This window comes from Gracilinanus agilis, chromosome 2, assembly GCF_016433145.1.
Source record: "Gracilinanus agilis isolate LMUSP501 chromosome 2, AgileGrace, whole genome shotgun sequence".
Lineage (NCBI taxonomy): Eukaryota > Metazoa > Chordata > Mammalia > Didelphimorphia > Didelphidae > Gracilinanus > Gracilinanus agilis.
The window spans coordinates 576,638,412-576,658,776 of record NC_058131.1 but is presented as its reverse complement, the minus strand read 5'-3'; the positions used below and the strand labels follow the sequence as shown (position 1 = coordinate 576,658,776).

The window sequence follows — 20,365 nt, the reverse complement described above, 5'->3', positions numbered from 1 at the left end:
AAGCAAATAGGATCATCCCTGCTCTCAAGGAGTTTACATTCTAATAGGGGAAGATGGGACATTTAAGGGAGCTGGAATCGGGGGTGGGAGGAAAGTGGCTAGGCAGCTGGCAAAGAGAAAGAGGTCTGGAATATATCCACGTATCAGTGAGGCAAAGCATGGCACTTGCCCTTCCTCAAATGCTGGGTCCAGAGAGGGAGTCGCCAATGGGAAGATCAGAGTCTCAAGGTTCAGGAGGGTCGCAAAGAGGTAGGTGAGAAAGAGAAATCTGGAAAGTCCTGAAATCCACCCAAGGAGATGTTCACTAGAACCCAGGCCAAGAATCTACTTCCCAAACACCCAGGCCCAATGACTGACATTCTAGATCCCTGAGAGAATATACTTCCTTTTAAAAAATATGAATCATCAATGATTAAATTTACAAGGACAGATTGAGAGAGGATATCCTTGGAGACCATAAATCGACGATGAATAACTTGCTTTTTTTAAATTTTTTTTTTTTTAGCCTTTGCCAGTTTAGCATGGTATTACCAATATCGCCCTTCTTTTCTGTGTTCCTTTCTCTTTGTACTCTTTAATATGTTTTTTTTTACTTTCTGCATTCATACCACCACCTCCACACTCAGCCAGCCACCCATTACCACTGCAGAAGGAGCCGAGCATGTTTGCCGTGTCTCCTCCATCATGTGTGATAACCGTATCACCTGGCAGCTGAGAGCTCTTTTATAGCTGGGGTCATTCATGATAGGGAACAGGAAATGGCTGTTTACAAGTTGCAGACATTTGTCTTCCCAACAGGTTCCTAGCCTGAACAAAATGTTGCATTCTTTCCATAGCCTGATTTTTGTGTGTGTGTTTGTTCTCAGAGAGATCACCATTTGTTCAGTCCTGTCTGTCCTTTTTGGAATAAGCAAGGGAGGGATAGACTTGGAGGGAAATTCAAATCTTGTGCCTTATATTTATTAGCTTGAAGACCTTTTACAAATCACTTAATCTCTCTGTGCTCTGGGCAACTGCACAAAGCTATAAATTGTTGTTGGTCTGCATTGGTCTGAGGGGTTCCTCATTGGTGAGTTCCCTTTGTATGTGAAACCCCAGGTCTAGTCTCCATCCTTTTCCTTCCTCCTGAAAAAGCTCCACTTTCCAAGTTCTTTAATAAAGCAAAGGGGAAGGGACTGGAGACAACTTGTTCCCTGAAAAGACGAGATGGGAAAAGGAAGAGAGCGTTGTCAATATAGAGGACTGGAAAATAAAATTGGGGGTAAAAAAAGGAGTTTGGAAGTCACAGTGAGTACAAAAAGTAGTTTGTAATTATGAGGGAGAACGGAAGTGACAACTGGCTGTGATTGGTTAAAGGAATTTCAGAGTTTAGAAATCATGAATGTGGAATACTTGAAAGGAACAGCAAGATCTAAAGTAGAAACATCTTTGTGTGGTTGAGGTGGGGTGAAGGAGTAGATGATGGAAAATGAGTAAATTCATTAATTCCATGACTTAGAGTATCAATAAATGTTAAAATCCTCTAGTCTCGGGGCGGAAGAGGAAGGCTACCTATCAGTCACTGAGTTTGTTGAGGAAGGAATGAATATCTTGGACATCTATGAATAACAACTATCCTATCCTGATTGGGTGATAAGTATGGATTGAATGAACCTCCAAGGAAAAGAGGTTACCGAGAGATAGTTGAAAGCAAGAAGTATTCCAGCTTTCCCACCCTGACTAGTGGTTTTGATATATGAACAAAAGAGCTGGAAAAGGTAGCCAGAGAAGCCATGTCATCAGGAAAGAATCTGGTCTCACTGAGTATAAGAAGACAGAATGAAAAAAGAAAAAAGATTTAAGATGAAAGCCAGTTTGTTACCTTTGAAGCACATTTCTAGGGCACAGTGGGAGAGTTGGATATTTTTAGAGTAAAAGTCTGGGGGGGCACTGGGTTGAGGGGAGCAAAAATAAAGGAACAGTCAATAGGTGATGAAGATCAGGATTTGAACAATGGCACCCAGAGATTCAGAATTAGTAGGGTAGGGAGGGTAAAATAGGGTGGAAATACGTTCATCATTGAGCTAAATTTAGGTAGATTTTCATTGTCTTTAGGAGTTGAACCTGGGAGTGGAGTTGTCCCAGAAATTCAGGAGTTACATATGTCTAGAAAAGAATGGAGGCAAGGGGGGTTGGGGCTGGAGCCTGGAGGTTTCCTAGTAGGGACAAAGCAATGGTTATGGAGATACAGATAACTGGAGGGATGCCTACAACCTATTGGAATAATTGTTCAGGGAAGCATGCAAAGATAAAATCTCTACAGTGGAGTTATAGTTGTCCAGAAAAGGTTAAAGAGACAGCAAAGAGTACTGGAAAGAGCTCTTTAAGTTTAGAGTCAGAGATATGAATTCAAGTCTTGCCTGTTACTGCTAGTATAATTGATGGCATATAACTTCACCTTCCTTGATTGGACTATCCCAGACCACAACTAACGCAAATTAAATAAAGTGAAACCATTCCACTTAATACTATAGGTAAATATAGGCAGATTTGTTTTTCTTCAGTAGAATCAATAACTCTTATCTTCTATTTCAGGAAAAGATGAAGGGTAAGAACAAACTGGTCCCCCGATTGCTGGGTATCACTAAGGATTCCGTGATGAGAGTGGATGAAAAGACCAAGGAAGTGTTGCAGGAGTGGCCCCTTACTACTGTCAAGCGCTGGGCAGCATCACCCAAGAGCTTTACTCTGGTACAGTATCAGGATGGGGAGGTGTGGGGATAGGTAGGGAAGAGGGCAAAGATTATGGCTTTTAATTTTAGGGTTTTTAGTGATGGAAAAGCAAGGAAAACATGGCTTGGTGGAGTGTTTTGGGGTTGATTTAATTGTGTTGTAAAAACACAAACGTGTTGGTAGTCTTCCATCTTTCTACAACTCTTAGCTATTAGTGCATTCTTCTATGTAACTAAATTCTACAAACATTTTTTATTAGGAACCTACTCTGTATATGCATCTATCCTAGTAAGGTACTATATACTATATTACTAACATGCACCAAACTGCTGGCTGCCATCCCTCCTTGAAACTATAAAACCTTCCAGTTAATGCCATGGGCAAAAAGAAGTTAAGAGAAGAAAAATATCAGTAGATACCTATATTGAACATTAGTTCCTATCGTTTTATAGTTGGAAACCACCAAGCCTGCAGCTTATCCAATTTACTTCATACAGGTCCACACCTCAATAACCCTAGATGGATATGTATTTTTAAAATACATATATTTATTAAAAGTTATATTTAAATTGGCATATCTATCCTCTCTCTGGGTCTCTCTTCTATTTTCCCTTTTTAAAAAATTTCTATTAATACTGTTTTCTTTAGGATTTTGGAGAATATCAGGAAAGTTATTACTCTGTACAAACAACTGAAGGAGAGCAGATATCTCAACTTATTGCAGGCTATATTGACATCATCCTCAAGAAGGTACTTATTAATCAATTTGATTAGAAAAACAGCCTTGTATGTCTTGTTATATTGTTACCACACAAAATTCTTCTGGGATCACTGGGGAAAGGATTCCTTCATTTAACGTTCTGGAATTTTGTTTTCTGTCTTCTAGAAACAAAGTAAAGATAGATTTGGATTAGAAGGTGATGAGGAGTCAACAATGTTAGAAGAATCTGTTTCCCCTAAAAAGTAAGTGTTCTTTTTATGGAGGAAAGAGTTGCTTTTTAATATAAATAGGCACAATTATTCCTATTGGATTCCTATCCAATTTTTCTTATCAGATGGGGACATCTTATATTAAATTCTGGTCACACTAAATAATGCATGTAGATAGCATGCATGTTGTTAAACTAGAAATAAAATCTTAGCCTAAATCACATAGAATACTGATGAATTGCCTTGTTCTTGTATTCTCATTTTAGCTTCCCCTAGACATTACCTTTATTGTAAGAAATTGACTGAAGATCAAAACTGGAAAGTACCTTAGAGGCCATCTGTTCAACTCCCTCATTTTACAGATGAGAAAATCATAAAGAGCCCTAAAATGTTGTGCCTTGCCTAAGGTCACATAGATATAGTTAATTGCAAAGCCAAGAATGAAACCTTCCTCTTTACCAGTTTCCATACTAGACATGGCATCCCCTGACCCCAACTGGATCCTGTCAGTGGAAGCTAAGTAGGCCTGGACTATGTAAGAAATAAAATGGAGATATATATATATATATATATATAAACATTAGGGTTTTATTGAAAGCCATATGATAATTAAAGCCACGTGCCTGATAAGAGCTAGTTCAAATACATGCCATATCTTCCCACCTGTACCGATTCTGTCCTGAGTCTTTATACCTTTGTTTACATCATCACACTTCCTGCCCACCTGTATCACACAAGAGGAATCATGGGAAATGTAGTTTTTGAGGGTGTAAATGTACACAGGAAGTTTAGATCAGGGACCTCAAAATTTCCATTATCACAACTAGCACTCAAGAATCAGATGAGAATCATATTTAGTACCTCTGAAATTCAGATACCTTAATTCTCCTTATGCTTGTCCCCAAAAGGTGAAGCTTGTGAAGAAATGCCATTCACCATGGACAAAACGAGAGTGCCTGATCTCTGGGTCTATTAGCTGACATCATACTGACCCTCAAATCTTTGGCTTTGTTGTTATTGTTGCTCACTTGTTTTCAATCATGTCTGACTCTTTGTGACCCCTTTTGAAGTTTTGTTGGACGAGATACTGGAGTGATTTGCTATTTCCATTTCCAGTTCATTTGACAGATGAGGAAACTGAGGCAAACAGGATTAAGAGACTTGCCCAAGTTCAAATAGCTTGTAAATGTCTGAGGTTAGATTTGAACTCGGGAAGAGGAGTCTTCCTGATGCCAAGCCTAGTGCACCATATCACTGAGCTACCCAATTCTTTACATTATATTTACTATATTTGCATTACATAATATTTAATAAAAATGATATATATTATAATACATAATAATAATATATTAGCATTATGTAACTCTTTGCATTATAGTCAGTTCTTTGTGTTACAGCCAATCTTCCAAGAATACAGCAGCATCCTTCCTTCCTTTTTTTTTCCCTTCATACGCTACCTAACTTAAATCTTGGGTAGAAGGACCATCTACTTTACTCTTCCCACAGTCTGTAGAAGCATCTTCAAAAAACTCTCTGTTATCCTGGTTAATCGTGGCAAATGTACTCTTCTCCCTTTCTTCCCAATCATTTGTTCTCAGTCTGTTCACTAGAAAAACATGTTAAAGGAACAGATCTTAATGTCATGATAGTCAATGAGGTCTAAAAGTTCTGAACTTGGAGTCCAGTAAAGCCTGTGTTCCACATCCTCTCTCTAACACCGAACTTGCTCTGTGACCGTGGGCAGATCCCTTTCCCCCTCTGTCCCTCATGTGTGAGCAAGCCAAACTGCTAAGTCTGGAGCATTTGTAAATACTAATTGTCCTGGTTTTCTTGAAATCAGTGAGGCAGCTTTAGAGTTGATTGCTTGCCTGCTAGTGAATATAAGTTTAAAAGTTTGCATTTATCTTGCTGTGTTTTTCTTTTTTCTTCATCAACCAGGAGGTGTAATCTGATTTTAGGATTTGAAAATGTTCGTCTGCTTTTGAGACTGCACTGGAAGCCATGTGGCTTTTGTACATGATTGCCCAGACTGTCTTTTTCATTGCTCATTGGTTGAACTCACCATGCTCCAGATTCAATTCTCCCATTCCCTATAAATGTCAGTTGTACCTGATTTGCCTCGGGGTATCATTCACCATTTCCAAGGAAATGAAAACAGTCTAGACCATTCAGCTATAATTACTAGTACTGGCAGTTGGTAATGTAGGGACTATTTGTGCAGGGAGGGAGATGGGCAGGGGATTTCATTCTGGAGGAACAGAGCCATTGAATGGCTTTCTTCTTTGTTCATATTTATCTCCTTAATTAGGTTGATATCAAAATAATGGCAACTAAGTGAGCTATAATATTACTGGAGGGGGGAACTTGTATATCTACATTTTTTTATCCAGTAAAGCCTTTTAAAAAATTATCAGAGATCTATTTTATTTAATGGCTGTCTGCATAGCATTTGGCCCAATGTGTATTTTTTTCCCAGTGGGCCATAACTAAGTAAAAATGATGTTTTCTATTGTTTTTCCCCAGATCCTCCCTCCCTCCCCCCAACCCCATTCTTCCTTTCTAACATTCTCATAAGTGTCCTAGAATTATTTTCTGACTATTTCCAAGTATTAGTGCTGAAGTTGAAATTAAACCTGATGTGGAAGAAAGTTTTTGCCTGGCCTGTGGCAAAAGAACTTTAAATTCTTGGAATTAGAATTGACCAATAAATGTAAATGAGCAAATTCACTGCTAATATTTATTAAGATGATGTGTATTGGGAGGGAAGGAACTCACCTCACATGACCCTGGCCATTATCTCTTTTTTTGAATTTATTTTACTTTTCATTTTTTTCAGTTACATGTAGAAACATTTTTCAACAATTGTTTTTTGACATTTTAAATTTCAGATTTTCTCCTTCCCTCCCTACCTCATCCCCCTGCTCTCTGAGGTGGCAAATAATCTGATATGGCTTATAGTCATACTTTAATGTAATAAATATTTTCATATTGCTCATATCATGACAGAAGACATGTAACACACATTTAATAGCAATCTCATGAAGAAACTATAGTGGCTGGCCATTACCTCTTAACGTTAACATAGAGCACCTTGCCTGAGTCCTGTCCTTATGAGGCCACCATGTCTAAGAATCCCACCACTATTGCACCCATTTCTCATCGGCCTAAGGTGGGAATTCTTTGATGTGTGCACCTGGGGAGAAAGAAAATGCTTCTAGAAACGCTCATAAACTCACTCCTTTTTCTTCTTCCCATATGCTCAATAGAGAGGAGCAAGGATTTTAGTCTACTTGGGTAGAGTTAAAGGGATCTTATCTATTTGCTAACCTATCCGATAACCACCATGTTTTCTTTGCCTCAATTCATTTTCATCAAAGAGACAAGGATCCCATTGCTTGGGAACTGTTGATATTCCCAAGTACTTTCTACTTAAGAATAAATGTCCTACAAAGAATGCTATCTACCTCCAGAGAAAGAACTAACTGTAGCAACTGGAATGCAGATCAAAGCATACTATTTTTCAAAATAGTTTATTCATGTTTTTAGTTTGAGATTGTATTTGATGTGAATATTTTCTTACAAGAGTGACCAATAAGGAAGTATGTTTTGCTTGATAGTACATGTATAACCCGAACCAAATTGCTTACCATCTCTAAGGAGGGAGGTAAGGGAGGAAGGAATATCATGTGGATCTTATAATTTCAGAAAACATATGTTGAAAATTATTGTGGGTAAGTAGGAAAATAAAATAGCTTTAAAAAAAAATAAAAGACATTGTCCTAGTTTCCCTGAAAGTGAGTTTGATGGTATAGGAGCTACTCCCTGGATATTAAGTAGGGTCTCTCTCGTTTACATCTGATCAGTCTATACACCCAAAGTTAGTCAATAGACCTCCTGGACATGACCATTTTGGATAGCTAAATTCATACTTACTTTTTACTCAATAAGAAATAATGATGTTATGCTGTTCTATGAGGTTTTTTGTATCAAGTTGCAATGTGCAAGGCATATTGTAAAGGCTTCACTTGACAATTCAGCTCTGTCCCCAGATTTGTTCATCATCTTTAATTTTCCATTTTGTTTTTTAAACTAACTTCATGATTTTCAAGTTGAATATGTAGCATTTAAAGGTAAAAAAGGATACATACTGACTCAAATGGAGATTGCCAGCATGTTTCAAATCCCTGCATGTTAGGTACCCATATATATAAAAATATGAAAGTTATTATAGACACAGAGTCATTATTTGTATTTCTAAGGTTGATTTTTCCATAGCATTGACTATAGCTTTCTATGTTTGAACTACTCTTGTTATAATCATAATTATAGTTCAATTTCCTGAAATTTAGTTGGCATGAAACCTTTTTTTCTTTTCAGGAAAATATTTATTGTATACGGCAAGGTATGCCTGTGATATTTTATTATTTAAAAGGAAACAATATTCTACCTAGATCTGACAGAAACTAAACAGCTCCGATTTTTCTCCCCAGGTCCACCATCCTTCAGCAGCAATTCAACCGAACAGGGAAGGTAGAGCATGGCTCTGTGGCATTACCAGCTGTCATGCGTTCTGGTTCCAGTGGACCAGAAACCTTCAACATTGGCAGCATGCCCTCCCCGCAGCAGCAGGTCATGGTTGGCCAGATGCATCGAGGACACATGCCTCCACTGGTAAGCCTTTCATTGGAGTGTCTTTGATCATCCTGCGCTCTTTCTCCTTCAAAGATGACCAGTAGATAGGAACCAATAAATGAACAGTTATTAAATGCCCAGTAGGGCTCATTTACGGAAATAAGCATTGGCCTTGCAAAGAAAAAACAAAAAGAATGGCTTTCCTCAAGAAGCTTGCATTCTAATGGAAGAATAAGTCTATGCAAGATACCTATAGTATGTATAATATGTACTATGGTAACCATGGAGAAGACAACACTAACAGGTGGGGGAAAAGGAAAAAAATAAAAGCCTCTTTCTGAAGGTATTATTTGAACTGTGTCTTGAAAGAAGACAAGAAAGACAGGTAGGTTACTTTGTTGGTTTGGCTTGGAATTTTTTCCCCTTTATAATAGTGATTAATTGTGCCAAGTTATACATATTCTAGTATGTGATCTCACATGGGACACCAGCATTCTGGGCTTAGGCTATGGTTTTTTGGTTAGAATTTTCAAAAATGGACATGCTTAAGGCTTACCTATTTTGCTTATATACTTGTCAAATTCAGGACTTTGCCTTGAATAGAAAGGTACTTTCAATAAGGCTTATAGTCTGAGTAAAAAAAAAGAAAGAAAGAAAGAAAGAAAGAAAGAAAGAAAGAAAGAAAGAAAGAAAGAAAGAAAGAAAGAAAGAAAGAAAGAAAGAAAGGTACTTTCACCAAATTGCTTAATTGTTCCATATCTTATTCAGCAAATTCTTGTTGAGAGACCTCTTGGTGTAGTAGAGAGAGGCAGCCTTGGGGTCAGGATGACCTGGATTCAGTTCCCTCTTTTGACACATGCTGACTGTGTTTTTATCGAAGCAATTCACTTAACCTCTTCATATTCCAAGCAGCTTTCTAAAACTAGAAATGGCAGAACCGTTGCTGAACTGTATTGGTAGAAGTTGTGTATCCTCATTGAAAGCTTCCTATCCTCTTAAAATCATGGATGTGTAAAATCAAAAACTAAACAGCTGCTATTACATAAACTTGAGGATGGACTTTCAGCTAATGGAAATACATGATTACAGAGGAATCCAACAGAGAGAGCATATAGATTTCCACAATATTTGTTTTCTCTGATCAAATACCCACTCGAGCCCACTTTGGCAATCATTTTCACTAGGTGACCTATACTATTGGACAAGGGGTTTCTGAAGCCCATTTTTAGGAAAGCAATTGATCTTGTAATATAGGCACATGCCACCTTCAACATTCCATCCAGGGCAACTGACAGGTTTGCCCTAAGCCAACATGGCAAGGTTAAAATCCTATATTACAATCTCTGCCAAGAAATGTTGATACTTTCAGTTTTAGATTTGGTTAGAATTAAATTTAGCCCCTCCTGTGTATAAGACATTGGGAAATCTCAATATAAATAAAACACACTCTGCTCTTTGGAAGCTTATACTTATTGTAATATAGAATATAAATGAGAAACCATTCCTGCCAAAATGCTATTTTAATATATATTTCATTCTTGGGATAGGCAGAAACCAAATGCTATGAGAGATTCAAGGAGAGAAAAGGCATCTATCTACCTAGAGAAAAATTTAAAAGCCTGATAGATGACATGGCATTAGAGTTGAGCTTTAAAGGATGGGTCAGATATTTGGAATCAGGATTGACAAGGGGAGAAGGATAGCCCCTGAGTAGGAATAGCTAGAAGAAATACTGAAAGACGGAAGAGAAATGGGTTGAGTCTTAAAAAATGCTGAAAAGCCCAGTGATGAAATACTCAAAACTGAGTTGATAATGGTTACAAGATAGTAATAGCCATTAACATTTATGATGCACTCACTCTAAGATTTGTAAGATGCTTCTCATTTGAGCCTCACAGCCACTTGGTGAAGGTAAGTGTTGTTATTATCTCCATTTTAAAGATGAGGAAACTGAGATTAAAAGACATTAAATGACTTGACCATGGTTATACAACTACTAAGCATAAGAGACAAGATTTGAATTTGGATCTTCCTGAGTCTAAGTCCAGTGCTTTATCTACTACATCATTGTGCAACTTTAGAGCTATTAAAAATTTCTCCTTGGTCTTAAGGGTCTTTGGTGCAAATCCCAAGACATGGAGTGTGACAGTTTTGTAAAAACAGTATGACTTTCTCTAGTAGAGGAAATTTTTCTGTTGGAATTGCCCATGTCCATTTGTTTTCCCAGACGTCAGCCCAGCAGGCCCTGATGGGAACAATTAATACAAGCATGCATGCGGTTCAGCAAGCTCAGGCGGACCTCAGTGAAGTTGATAACCTACCACCTCTTGGGCAAGATATGGTAAGTGTTTTTATAAGTCTTTCAGCACATCTCAGATCTAACAGAAGGCCAGCTAATTTAATATACCTGAATTTGGCACCAGAAAACGTTCTGGTTTGTAATCTCCTGGTGTCTCATTATTCTTTAGCTAAATCCTTAGAAACAGATACAAGTGTTTAAGTAGGTAGAACCATGAGATCATAATGTGATGAATAGAAATTCCAAGAAACTGGGTTCCTGGTAAGAAAAATCGGTTTATTAATCAGGCTAACAAAAACCAATAAATTAATTTTTACATGTTCTCTCTCAGTAGTCAAAGACAAATTCAGCATCTTGATACAATTTTGAAAGGTCATTATTCAGCTCTCCCTAAGACATCTCTAATTGATGGCTATATAATGAGGAGGTGGGTTAATATATTTTCCAGTCTATCCTTGATTTCCTCATGATAATGGAAAAATCACATCTTTGATCATAGGACTCTAATATCCTTGCTGATCTAGATGAAGAAATTAAGTTTGGCCAAAATTGACTGTCCTGTGTTCATCTGCAGTGGGGATATCAAGGACACAGCCCTGCCTTTCCCCTGGATATATTTGACTAAAACTAGTTCTTGTTTGCTAGACAGATTGGAGTTTATATTCTCAATCTTAATTATCCTATTTTAGAAGATGCTCTGGGTCAAGGAACATGAGGGCATTCCTTGGATTGTCAGGACAAAGGAATGAAGGAAAAAAGCTTGAAAAATCCAAAACAGAACCCTATTAGAAATAAAATAAACCAGTATTAAGAATAATTCTTCAGAACAAGAAAGTACCTTAATGCCCAACTAGTCCAACCTCATCACTTTTACAAATAGGGAAACTGAGACTCATAGTTGAAATCGTGTCCCCAGTCACACCAGACCATTTCACCCCCTATTCAGTGAGCTCTAGTGACTTCTCATTACTTCTAAGACCAATTATAAATTCCTCTCATTGGCATTTAGAATTCTGTATAACCTGGCCGCTTCCTAAATTTCCTACATTCTTATACTCTACCCCACTCCACACACCCTATAATCCAGCCATAGTCCCTTTTGCACTTTCTCAAACAAAGCACTCCCTTTCTTCCCTTCGACCTTTGCATTGCCCATATCTCATAACCTAGCATGCTCTTTACTCTCACCTCCACCTGTTCTCTTTCCTGCATTTCTTCAAGTCTCACTTTAAATTCTACTTTATAGAGTTAGCCTTTCCTATTGTCATTCCTAGCTACTAATGCCTTCCCCTTTCAGTTTACCTTCTGTCTACTCTGTACTTGCTACATATCTTGCTTATATCCAGCTATTTCCATGTTGAGTCACCCATTAGAATGTAAATTCCTCAAACACAGAGATTATTTTTTTTTACTTTTTTTCTATCCTTGTTGTTTAGGGTGAGTGCTTGACACAGTCAGCACTTGACAAATGCTTGTTGTCTTACTGATGAACATCCCAAATCTCTCAATTATCATCCCTGTCCATCAGGGTGGCATCCAACTTATCCCAAATTAATGATTTTAACACGTTAGTATCTGGGACGGGAATAGAATGCAGGTTTCCTGAATCCAAGCCCTTTTCACTCTGCCATGTTGTGTGATGGCCTTGGGGACCATAATAGAAAACAAAACTTTTCAGAAGGCTCAAGCAATGAGCCACTACATGATATTTATATTGTTTAGATCTCATTAATGTTAACTGGAACCACCATCAGCTATACAGGATGAGACTGCTGATGATAGAAGGTGAGTGATGTTCTTGAGCAAGAAAAATACTCATCCGGTTCTGATTATTTGTTCTGTTGCCTTCCATCCTACATCATTAGAGTTCCATAACTTATTTGACATTTTACTTTTTTTTAGATTATGGCTCAGGAAAAGAATATTGCGTGTTCTTTTTTTTATCTGGCATGGCTGGAGAATAGCATCTTCTTAAATATTCTGATTAAACAAACATCTCTCTGGCCATCAGTTTTCTAATAATTACAAGTAGATCTCCTACTAGACCTACACTGTGCCTAATTTAATCTCACTCTGATATATTCTGATATATAAGAAGTAAGATTAGAAGGTGCTTTCAGATCTTATAGGACCTCAGGAGCATCATTCTGAAGATCATTTCCTATATATAGTAAAGTACAGAAGTGACAGTTTAATAGATTTTCAGCATCCTATGGTCTTAATAAGAGGTGGAATCAATCTTGAAATGCATCCAGTCCCCTTTCTATTCTTTGACTGAGGAGAACTCAAGTCTAGACAGATCAAATTATTTTTCTGAAGACCATTCTTCTAGTTAATGAAATGGCTAAGACTAGAAGACACAGGATTTTTTTTTCTAAATGTCAAATAGAAGAGAATCTGCTATATTTACCAATGTATATCTTCTAGAGGGCAACTGATTGGCATAGTGAATAGAGTACTAGACCTGGAGTCAGGAAGATTGATCTTCTTGAATTCAAATCTGACTTCAGAGCCTAGGTGTGTTGCCCTGGACAAATCATTTAATCATGTTTGCCTCAGGTTCCTAATCTATAAAATGAGATGGAGAAGGAAATTGCAAACCACCCCATTATCTCTGCCAAGAAAACCTCAAATAGGGTCAAGAAGAGTTGGACACAACTGAAATGACTGAACAACAACAACAAAATCTCTTCTATGATATAGTAGATAAAGAACCCTGGAGAAAGGAGATAGTGCTTATAAATAATCTTCCTTACAACATGCTTCAGGACTTGTCACTGACTCTTGTGGCTCCATCACCATGAATGAGTGACCTGACCTCTCTAGATCTCCAGAAACTCTCCAAGACTATAATTCCCAAAGAGTTGTCTGTCTTCCTTCACACCAGGAGTTCCCTATAATAATGAAATCACACATCCTAAACCAAAAAAAAAAAATTTTAATTTGCTACAGCCATTACTTCCATCACTTCTAAAGAGTTTAGAAGTGACTTCTAAATATTGCTTCTAAACAGACCCATGTTGAAAAAGACAGCCCTTCTCTTGAGAACATTGGTAAACTTTCACAATCCTACAGAACAAAAAAAGGGTATTAATATTAACTGATATTGTCAGTGTCATGAAATTAAATAGGTTTTTTCTCCCTAGATTCAGGATTTAAATTTGATCTAACTGAATGAGATTATCATGCCTTTCACTACAAGAATTTTTAAAATAAAGAGAATTGTAGTAATGGTTTTTAATGAAACAGCCAGAGGAAAAAAAGACTTCTCCCTAGCAGGCATCTGAGAAAAAATAAAAAATATTAAAGAAAATAACATAAGTAAACTTAAATGTCTCATTGGCTCTCTTTGCTTTGTTTAAGAAGTTTGGGATTATTTAAATTTTGTTTTAAATCAGAAATGTTGGCTCCTGTCTTCTGGTAGTAGGTTCTTTTGTTCCTCCTTTAATTTAGCATGTAATTGACATTCTTTTGGGTGATTCTCTTATTTTGCAGGCCTCTAGGGTATGGGTTCAGAACAAAGTCGATGAATCAAAACATGAAATCCACTCTCAGGTTGATGCTATCACGGCTGGAACAGCTTCAGTTGTTAACCTCACAGCTGGTGAGTCACTGGGATAGAGATTTGTGGAGTGCTGTAGTGTTTCCCCCATTGCTCTTTGATTGAAAAAACAGATTTCCATGATATGGGGAAAACTGTCTATATTTATACATTACCAGGTTTTCTTCAAACCATTCTCTTTCTCCAGGAGGACCCTGGAGATCTTGAAAAAAGACTTGGTCCCATTTCAACCACATAATGCATCATGTAAAAGCATATAAAAGCCCCTTCTCCCCATGGCAGTATGCTAAACATTTTATAAAGTATGTTAAGACAGGATCCTCCCCTCTTGGAGCTTATAGCCTCAAGAGGGAGAGTTTTGCCATTGATAGATCCATCTTGTCTCTCTTTCTCTAAAGCATAATGTAATTCTATCTTTAAGGGCACAAAGTTATTAGCGGATCAGACCTTGTCCTGTCAGAGAAGTAGAAAGGAAAGTGACCCAGAAAATCTGCCTTCCATTATGCTGTTGCCATTGACATTATATTATATTTAAAGCAGCAAGAGTTAAAATGCCATATGTACCAGATGGGGCCATAACCACAAATGTCATAAAAAGCCAAAATTCCCTTTGGAGACTTAAAAATTATTTTATTAAAAGAGTGCCCTACAGTGAATAAGAAGGGCATGCAGATGGACTACCTTTCTTAAATGTACTTTTATTGATCAGGAGTTCATACTATCACTGTCATATGCCTCTGCCTCGTAGAATCTCTTCCTTCCTTCAAGATCCAACTCAAACAAATTCCTTCTCCATGAAACCTATCATCATTCCTTCACCTGTTAAGGCCCACCTTCACAAACTACCTTGTAGTTAATTAGCTACTTTATATTTATTCTCTTCATATTTATTCTATATTTTTATGTGTATTTTTTAGTCTTTTCATTACAACATCAGCTCCTCTAGAATAGAGATTTTTTATTTTTTGGCTTCATATTCCTAGTGTCTAATATGGTAACCAGCCAATGGCAAGTGTTAAATAAAAATTAAAAAAATAAAAATAAAATAAAATTTTGATTGATATTGGTCTTACTTCAATCAGTTAACAGACATTTGTTAATGCTTAAGTATTAGGCACTGTGCTAAGATCTAGGAGTTCAAACCCCAAAATGAAAGTCTTTGTCTTCAAGGAGGAAACATTTGGGTATATAAATATTTTCAAGTAAATACAACGTCATTTCAAGTGGAAGGGTTACAAGCAATTGGAGGACTTGAATGTGCTTTTTGTAGAGTTAAGATGAGCTTTGTAGGAAGCCTGAAATTCCAGGAGGCAGAGGTGAAGGAAGAGTATCTTCCCATCACAGGGCAAAGGTTGTAGGAGGACAGAGGTGAGTTGATAGACCATCATAGGTGAGAAACAGCAAGTTCAGTTTGACCAGGCAGTAGAATGTACAAAGGGGTAAAATGTGTAATAAACCTAAAAAGATCCATTGTCTTGGGTGGGTGATATATCTACAGCTGTGTAATAAGATTAATTTGTCTGTTTCTCCCTTTATTTGGGGGTGATTGGCCCAGATACCAAAATATATTTCCACAGAATTACTCAGAGTCGTTTCTAGCATTCAACCAACCCACTTTCCCTTTCTTCTTACCTGTCCTTTTTCATAACAAGCCTTCTTCTGCCTCAGGTGACCCTGCAGACACAGATTATACTGCTGTGGGCTGCGCCATCACCACCATCTCTTCCAACTTGACGGAAATGTCCAAGGGGGTGAAGCTCCTCGCAGCCCTCATGGATGACGACGTGGGCAGTGGAGAAGACCTCCTGAGAGCTGCTCGGACATTAGCAGGGGCAGTGTCGGATTTGTTGAAGGCTGTGCAGCCAACTTCTGGAGAGGTAAACAAATAAAGATTTATATGAAGATGACAGCTTGCTTTGAGGAGAAAACTTTTGTCCTCTGGCTCCTGGTTTCATCCAGTAAGAGGACTTGGGCTCAACTCCCACCTCCAATGTTACTTGTAGGATCTTGTGCAAAAGACTCCATCTCCTATGGCCTGTTTCCTATTTGCAAAAAGAAGAAATTTAATTAGATGGATTCATTCCCTTCCAGCCCTAGATTTGTGATTTTGTACATTTCAGTCTTATTAGATACCTTCATTATCTCATGGTAGTTTTGCAAATTAATGGGGAAATGGAGATTATAAAAGTCAACTTTTTTAGTTTTGTGGAATTAAGCTAATTCTCATAGGCAACTCCTTTTCCTTTGAGTGACCTAAGAATACTTTGCTAAGATATAGTCCCACTGACCTCCAAAAGGTACCATATATTTAAAGATTTAAGCACTTTGGACCCTTATTTGCGTGAAGCCAGGTCTACTTTGTTAACTGGGCTTTTTGCCCGTTGTATGAAAATTTTAATTCCCTCCATTCCTATCTGTTGTTTTCCATCCTGGTCTACAAAATCTATAAGTTCTTCAGAGAGAAACAATGACTATATTGCTTATTCTTCTTGCATTCTATGCCAACTGCAGACAGCCAATCCTTGTTATCCTGCCAGTTTCCCTGTCTCTGAAAGAAACTGTATCTGTAATCACCAGGATTTTTTTTGGTGAATGAGTGTTCTTTTCCAACTCAAAGTTGTTTTGTTGTTTGGTGTTTTTTTTTCAATGACTGTAGCCTCGACAGACTGTGTTGACTGCTGCTGGAAGTATTGGTCAAGCCAGCGGGGATCTTTTGAGACAGATTGGAGAGAATGAAACAGATGAGCGATTCCAAGTAAGTTAAATTCAAATTCTCACTAGAAACATAAGCCTTAAAAAAAAAAAAAGCCTAAGTGGTAGTACAGGCAAGGAAAGGAGAAACTGAAAAAACTAAAGCTAACATCTCTCACCACCCACCCTTGCCTCACAGTATGTGTGTGTGTTTGTGTGTGTGTGTGTGTCTGTCTGTCTGTCTGTCTCCTTATCTTGGATGTGTATCCATTTATGAGTATATTCTTCTTTGATATTTTGATGGCTTCTTGATCTCAATATAGCTATTATTTCTAGCAGTTCAGTTTTCAACCTATTTTCTATAAATGACACATGTGCACCCACACATGGAATTTGAGAGTTGGGAAAAATTTCAGTATTCTATGTTATTTTGTTTTTCAGTCATTTCGGATCATGTCCGATTCTTCATGACCTCATTCGGGGTTTTCTTGGCAGAGATACTAGAGTAGTTTGCCATTTCCTTCTCTAGCACATTTTACAGATGAGGAAACTGAGGCAAATGGGGTTAAGTGACTTGTCCAAGGTCACATATTCAGTACATGTCTGAGGCCAGATTTGAACTTGGGAAGATGGGTATTCCTGACTAGACTCTGTATTCTATCTGCTGTACCCCCTAGCCATAGGATAAATTGAATATATCAGTTCTAAGCAGGATCAAGGGAGGCTAGAGAATGACCCTTGACAAAATCCAGCCCATGCACTTCCCAAAGACTAAGGCAGGAGACCAACATGGGGTTGCCCCAAACACAGCATGGGGAAAATTCTGATCTTTTTGACAAAAGGGTCCAAGAAGAGCCCAGCAGAGTTTTAACCTTAAAGTCCTCAAAAAGAGGGTCCTACTCTGGTCCACCAGACATTCAGTTGCACTGACTGACCTAAGCCAGATCTCACACAATCAAGTTACTATGATGGATAAGATAAACAAAGGAAAATTCCAAATACCACAAGTAAATCTAATAGCTTGTGAGACACCCCAAGGAGGATAACAATTTCTCAAGTCTAAGGAAGCTTCAGAGAAAAAAAATGATCTGGTCACAGAAATTATGAGTGCCTAGGAAAAAATGAAACTGGAGAAGCAGAATAGAAAGTTAGAGAAGAAAGAACAGAAAGGAAAAGGAAAGAAAATGGACAACTTAGAACCAAACCTCACCCAAAGAACTGAATCCCCTGAAAGTTATAATAGGCCAAACAGAAAACAGTAACTCAATAAGAACAAGAAATATTTCAAAAGATTAGTGGGGGAAAAAGAAAATATAAGAAATTTACATTAAAGACTTATGGGTGTTCCCAAAAACACTCTTAATTTTAGAACATTAAAAGTACTTTTCATTATCAGATGAACTAGTAGAGACCTCTATCCCCAGTTCTCTCCAAGGAAAGGAATGCCTTGACATTCCTATTTAAAATAAAAATGGCCTGTCTATTTTGGACCAGCATTTCTAAATCAAATTAAGTTCTATGATTGATTACTGCCCCCTCCAACCCATCTCTCTCCCCAAATTCCTTATTTCTCTTGAGGGTATCAACCACCTCCTAGTGACCCACGTTGTAATCTGTCATTCTCTCACTGCACATATCAAATCAATTTTATCTATTTTATCTCCATAGTAACTTCCTTCTGTCTACTCACAGTCAACCTAGTTGAGGCCCACTCATCTGGAATATTGGAACAGTCTCCTAATTGATCTCTGCCTCCAGTATCAGCTATCTCCAATTAATTCTCCACAGAGCGGGCAAAGGGATATTCCTAAAGTGAGGGTTCGATTCTTTATTATTGCTGGGAATAAATACAAACTTCTGTTTGGCAAAGACTTTATGACCTGTCTTCAGTCTTCTTTTCCAGCCTTATGTATTACTCTCCTTATATGATCCCGTCCAATAAAAATGACTTTGTTGATGTTTCTAATATATAGAATTCCATTTCTCATCCTCATTCCTTTCCTCAGGTCACTTCCTACTTCTAGAATACATTCCTTCCTTTTTAAAAAAAATAAGTTTTCTTTTTAAAATTTCAAACTGAACAATCACAAAATAAAACAACTATTTCAATAGAAATAGAATAAAAGTATCATATGGGAAACTGTCTCTCTATTAATTTTTATTTTAAAATAATAAGTAATTTTTTTAAATTTTCAAATAAGTAATTTTTTATTTTTAAATAAGTAATTTTATTTTTATTTTTAAATAATAAGTAATTTTACAGTAACTTTCAAAATTGTGATGCTTATATCTATTTCTTTTTGTCTTTTTATTTTGTTAATTTAAAAAAATGCTCCCATGATGCTCTTTTCTTTTCTTTTCTTTTTTTTTTTTTTGGTGGGGGGGTGGAGAGGAAGGATAGTTACCTTTAACTCGTTCCCTCTTCACACCTCTTCCTCACATTGAAAAAAAGTCAAAACAAAACTCTTAAAAAAAAAAACCACAACTCTCACCTTCTATCTTAGAATCTACAATGAGTATTGGTTCCAAGGCAGAAGAGCAATAAAGTAGAGAATTGAGGTTAAGTATCTTGCCCAGGGCCACACAGCTAGGAAATATCTGAGGCCAGATTTGAACCCAGGACCTCCCACCCCTAGGTCTGGCTCTCTATCCCCTAAGGCACCTAACTACACCAAAACAAAACACTCATAATTAATCAAGCATTAGTGAAGCAAAATAAATGATCCTGTTGGGCTTGTCTGAAAATCTTTGTCTCTTTATGCACCTCGAGTCCATCAGCACTCTGGGAGGTAGTAGGTTGCATGCTTCATCATCATCATTCTCTTGAAATTATTCTGGGTCATTGCATTGATCAGAGTTCTTAAGTCTTTCAAAGTTGCTCATCCTCAGCATTTTGTTTTCCTGGTTCTACTGTGGCTTCTCCCTCCATGACTTTATACACATTTTTCCAGCTTTCCCAGAAGCCATTCTTCTGGTTAGTTCTTGTGGGGAAGCGCGTTACCTACTAACCTCCACCTTTAATGTTTCCTAGTTTCTTTTGGCTCTCACTTTAATCACCAGTTTCTTAATGAGATTTTCGGTGATATCCCTGGATTGGTAGTGCCTCAATCAAAATTACTTTGCATTTTGTCCATATTTACCTGTGTGTCCACATAGTCTCACTCAGTAGAATGTAAGCTCTGTGAGGTCTGAGACTGCTCATTTTGGACTTTGTGCAAACAATAAATTCTTGTGTTTGTTTGAGTTGATTGGGATTTCTTAGGCTCCTAAAAGCAAGGAAAATAAACCAAGTCAACCATATTGTTCTTTGGCAAACTAGATAGATGGGTAACATATCTGGTTAAAGAACTGAAATTATTCTTTATTCCACAGATGGAATACCCATTTCACTGTATCACAGCAAGATAAGGGCTAATCATAAACACTATATTCTTGCCAAGTGTTTCCTGTTTTATGAGAGTTCACAGCTCTGACCTTCCTTAGCCAGAAGGTGATAAACCGAGTTGTCTAATTTAAAAAAATAAAAGTAAATCTTTTCT

At 37.4% G+C, this 20,365-nt stretch overlaps 1 protein-coding gene across 1 annotated transcript in view; it reads left to right on the top strand.

The window, feature by feature from the left end:
• Positions 1–20,365, top strand: part of TLN2 (talin 2) — a 252,871-nt gene that overhangs the window by 49,017 nt on the left and 183,489 nt on the right. Inside the window, exons 9-16 of the mRNA XM_044660127.1 lie at positions 2,575–2,730; positions 3,361–3,462; positions 3,599–3,675; positions 8,133–8,313; positions 10,502–10,615; positions 14,069–14,177; positions 15,804–16,012; positions 16,792–16,890. Coding sequence (XP_044516062.1) covers positions 2,575–2,730; positions 3,361–3,462; positions 3,599–3,675; positions 8,133–8,313; positions 10,502–10,615; positions 14,069–14,177; positions 15,804–16,012; positions 16,792–16,890 — 1,047 coding nt within the window. The remainder of the gene's footprint in view (positions 1–2,574; positions 2,731–3,360; positions 3,463–3,598; positions 3,676–8,132; positions 8,314–10,501; positions 10,616–14,068; positions 14,178–15,803; positions 16,013–16,791; positions 16,891–20,365) is intronic.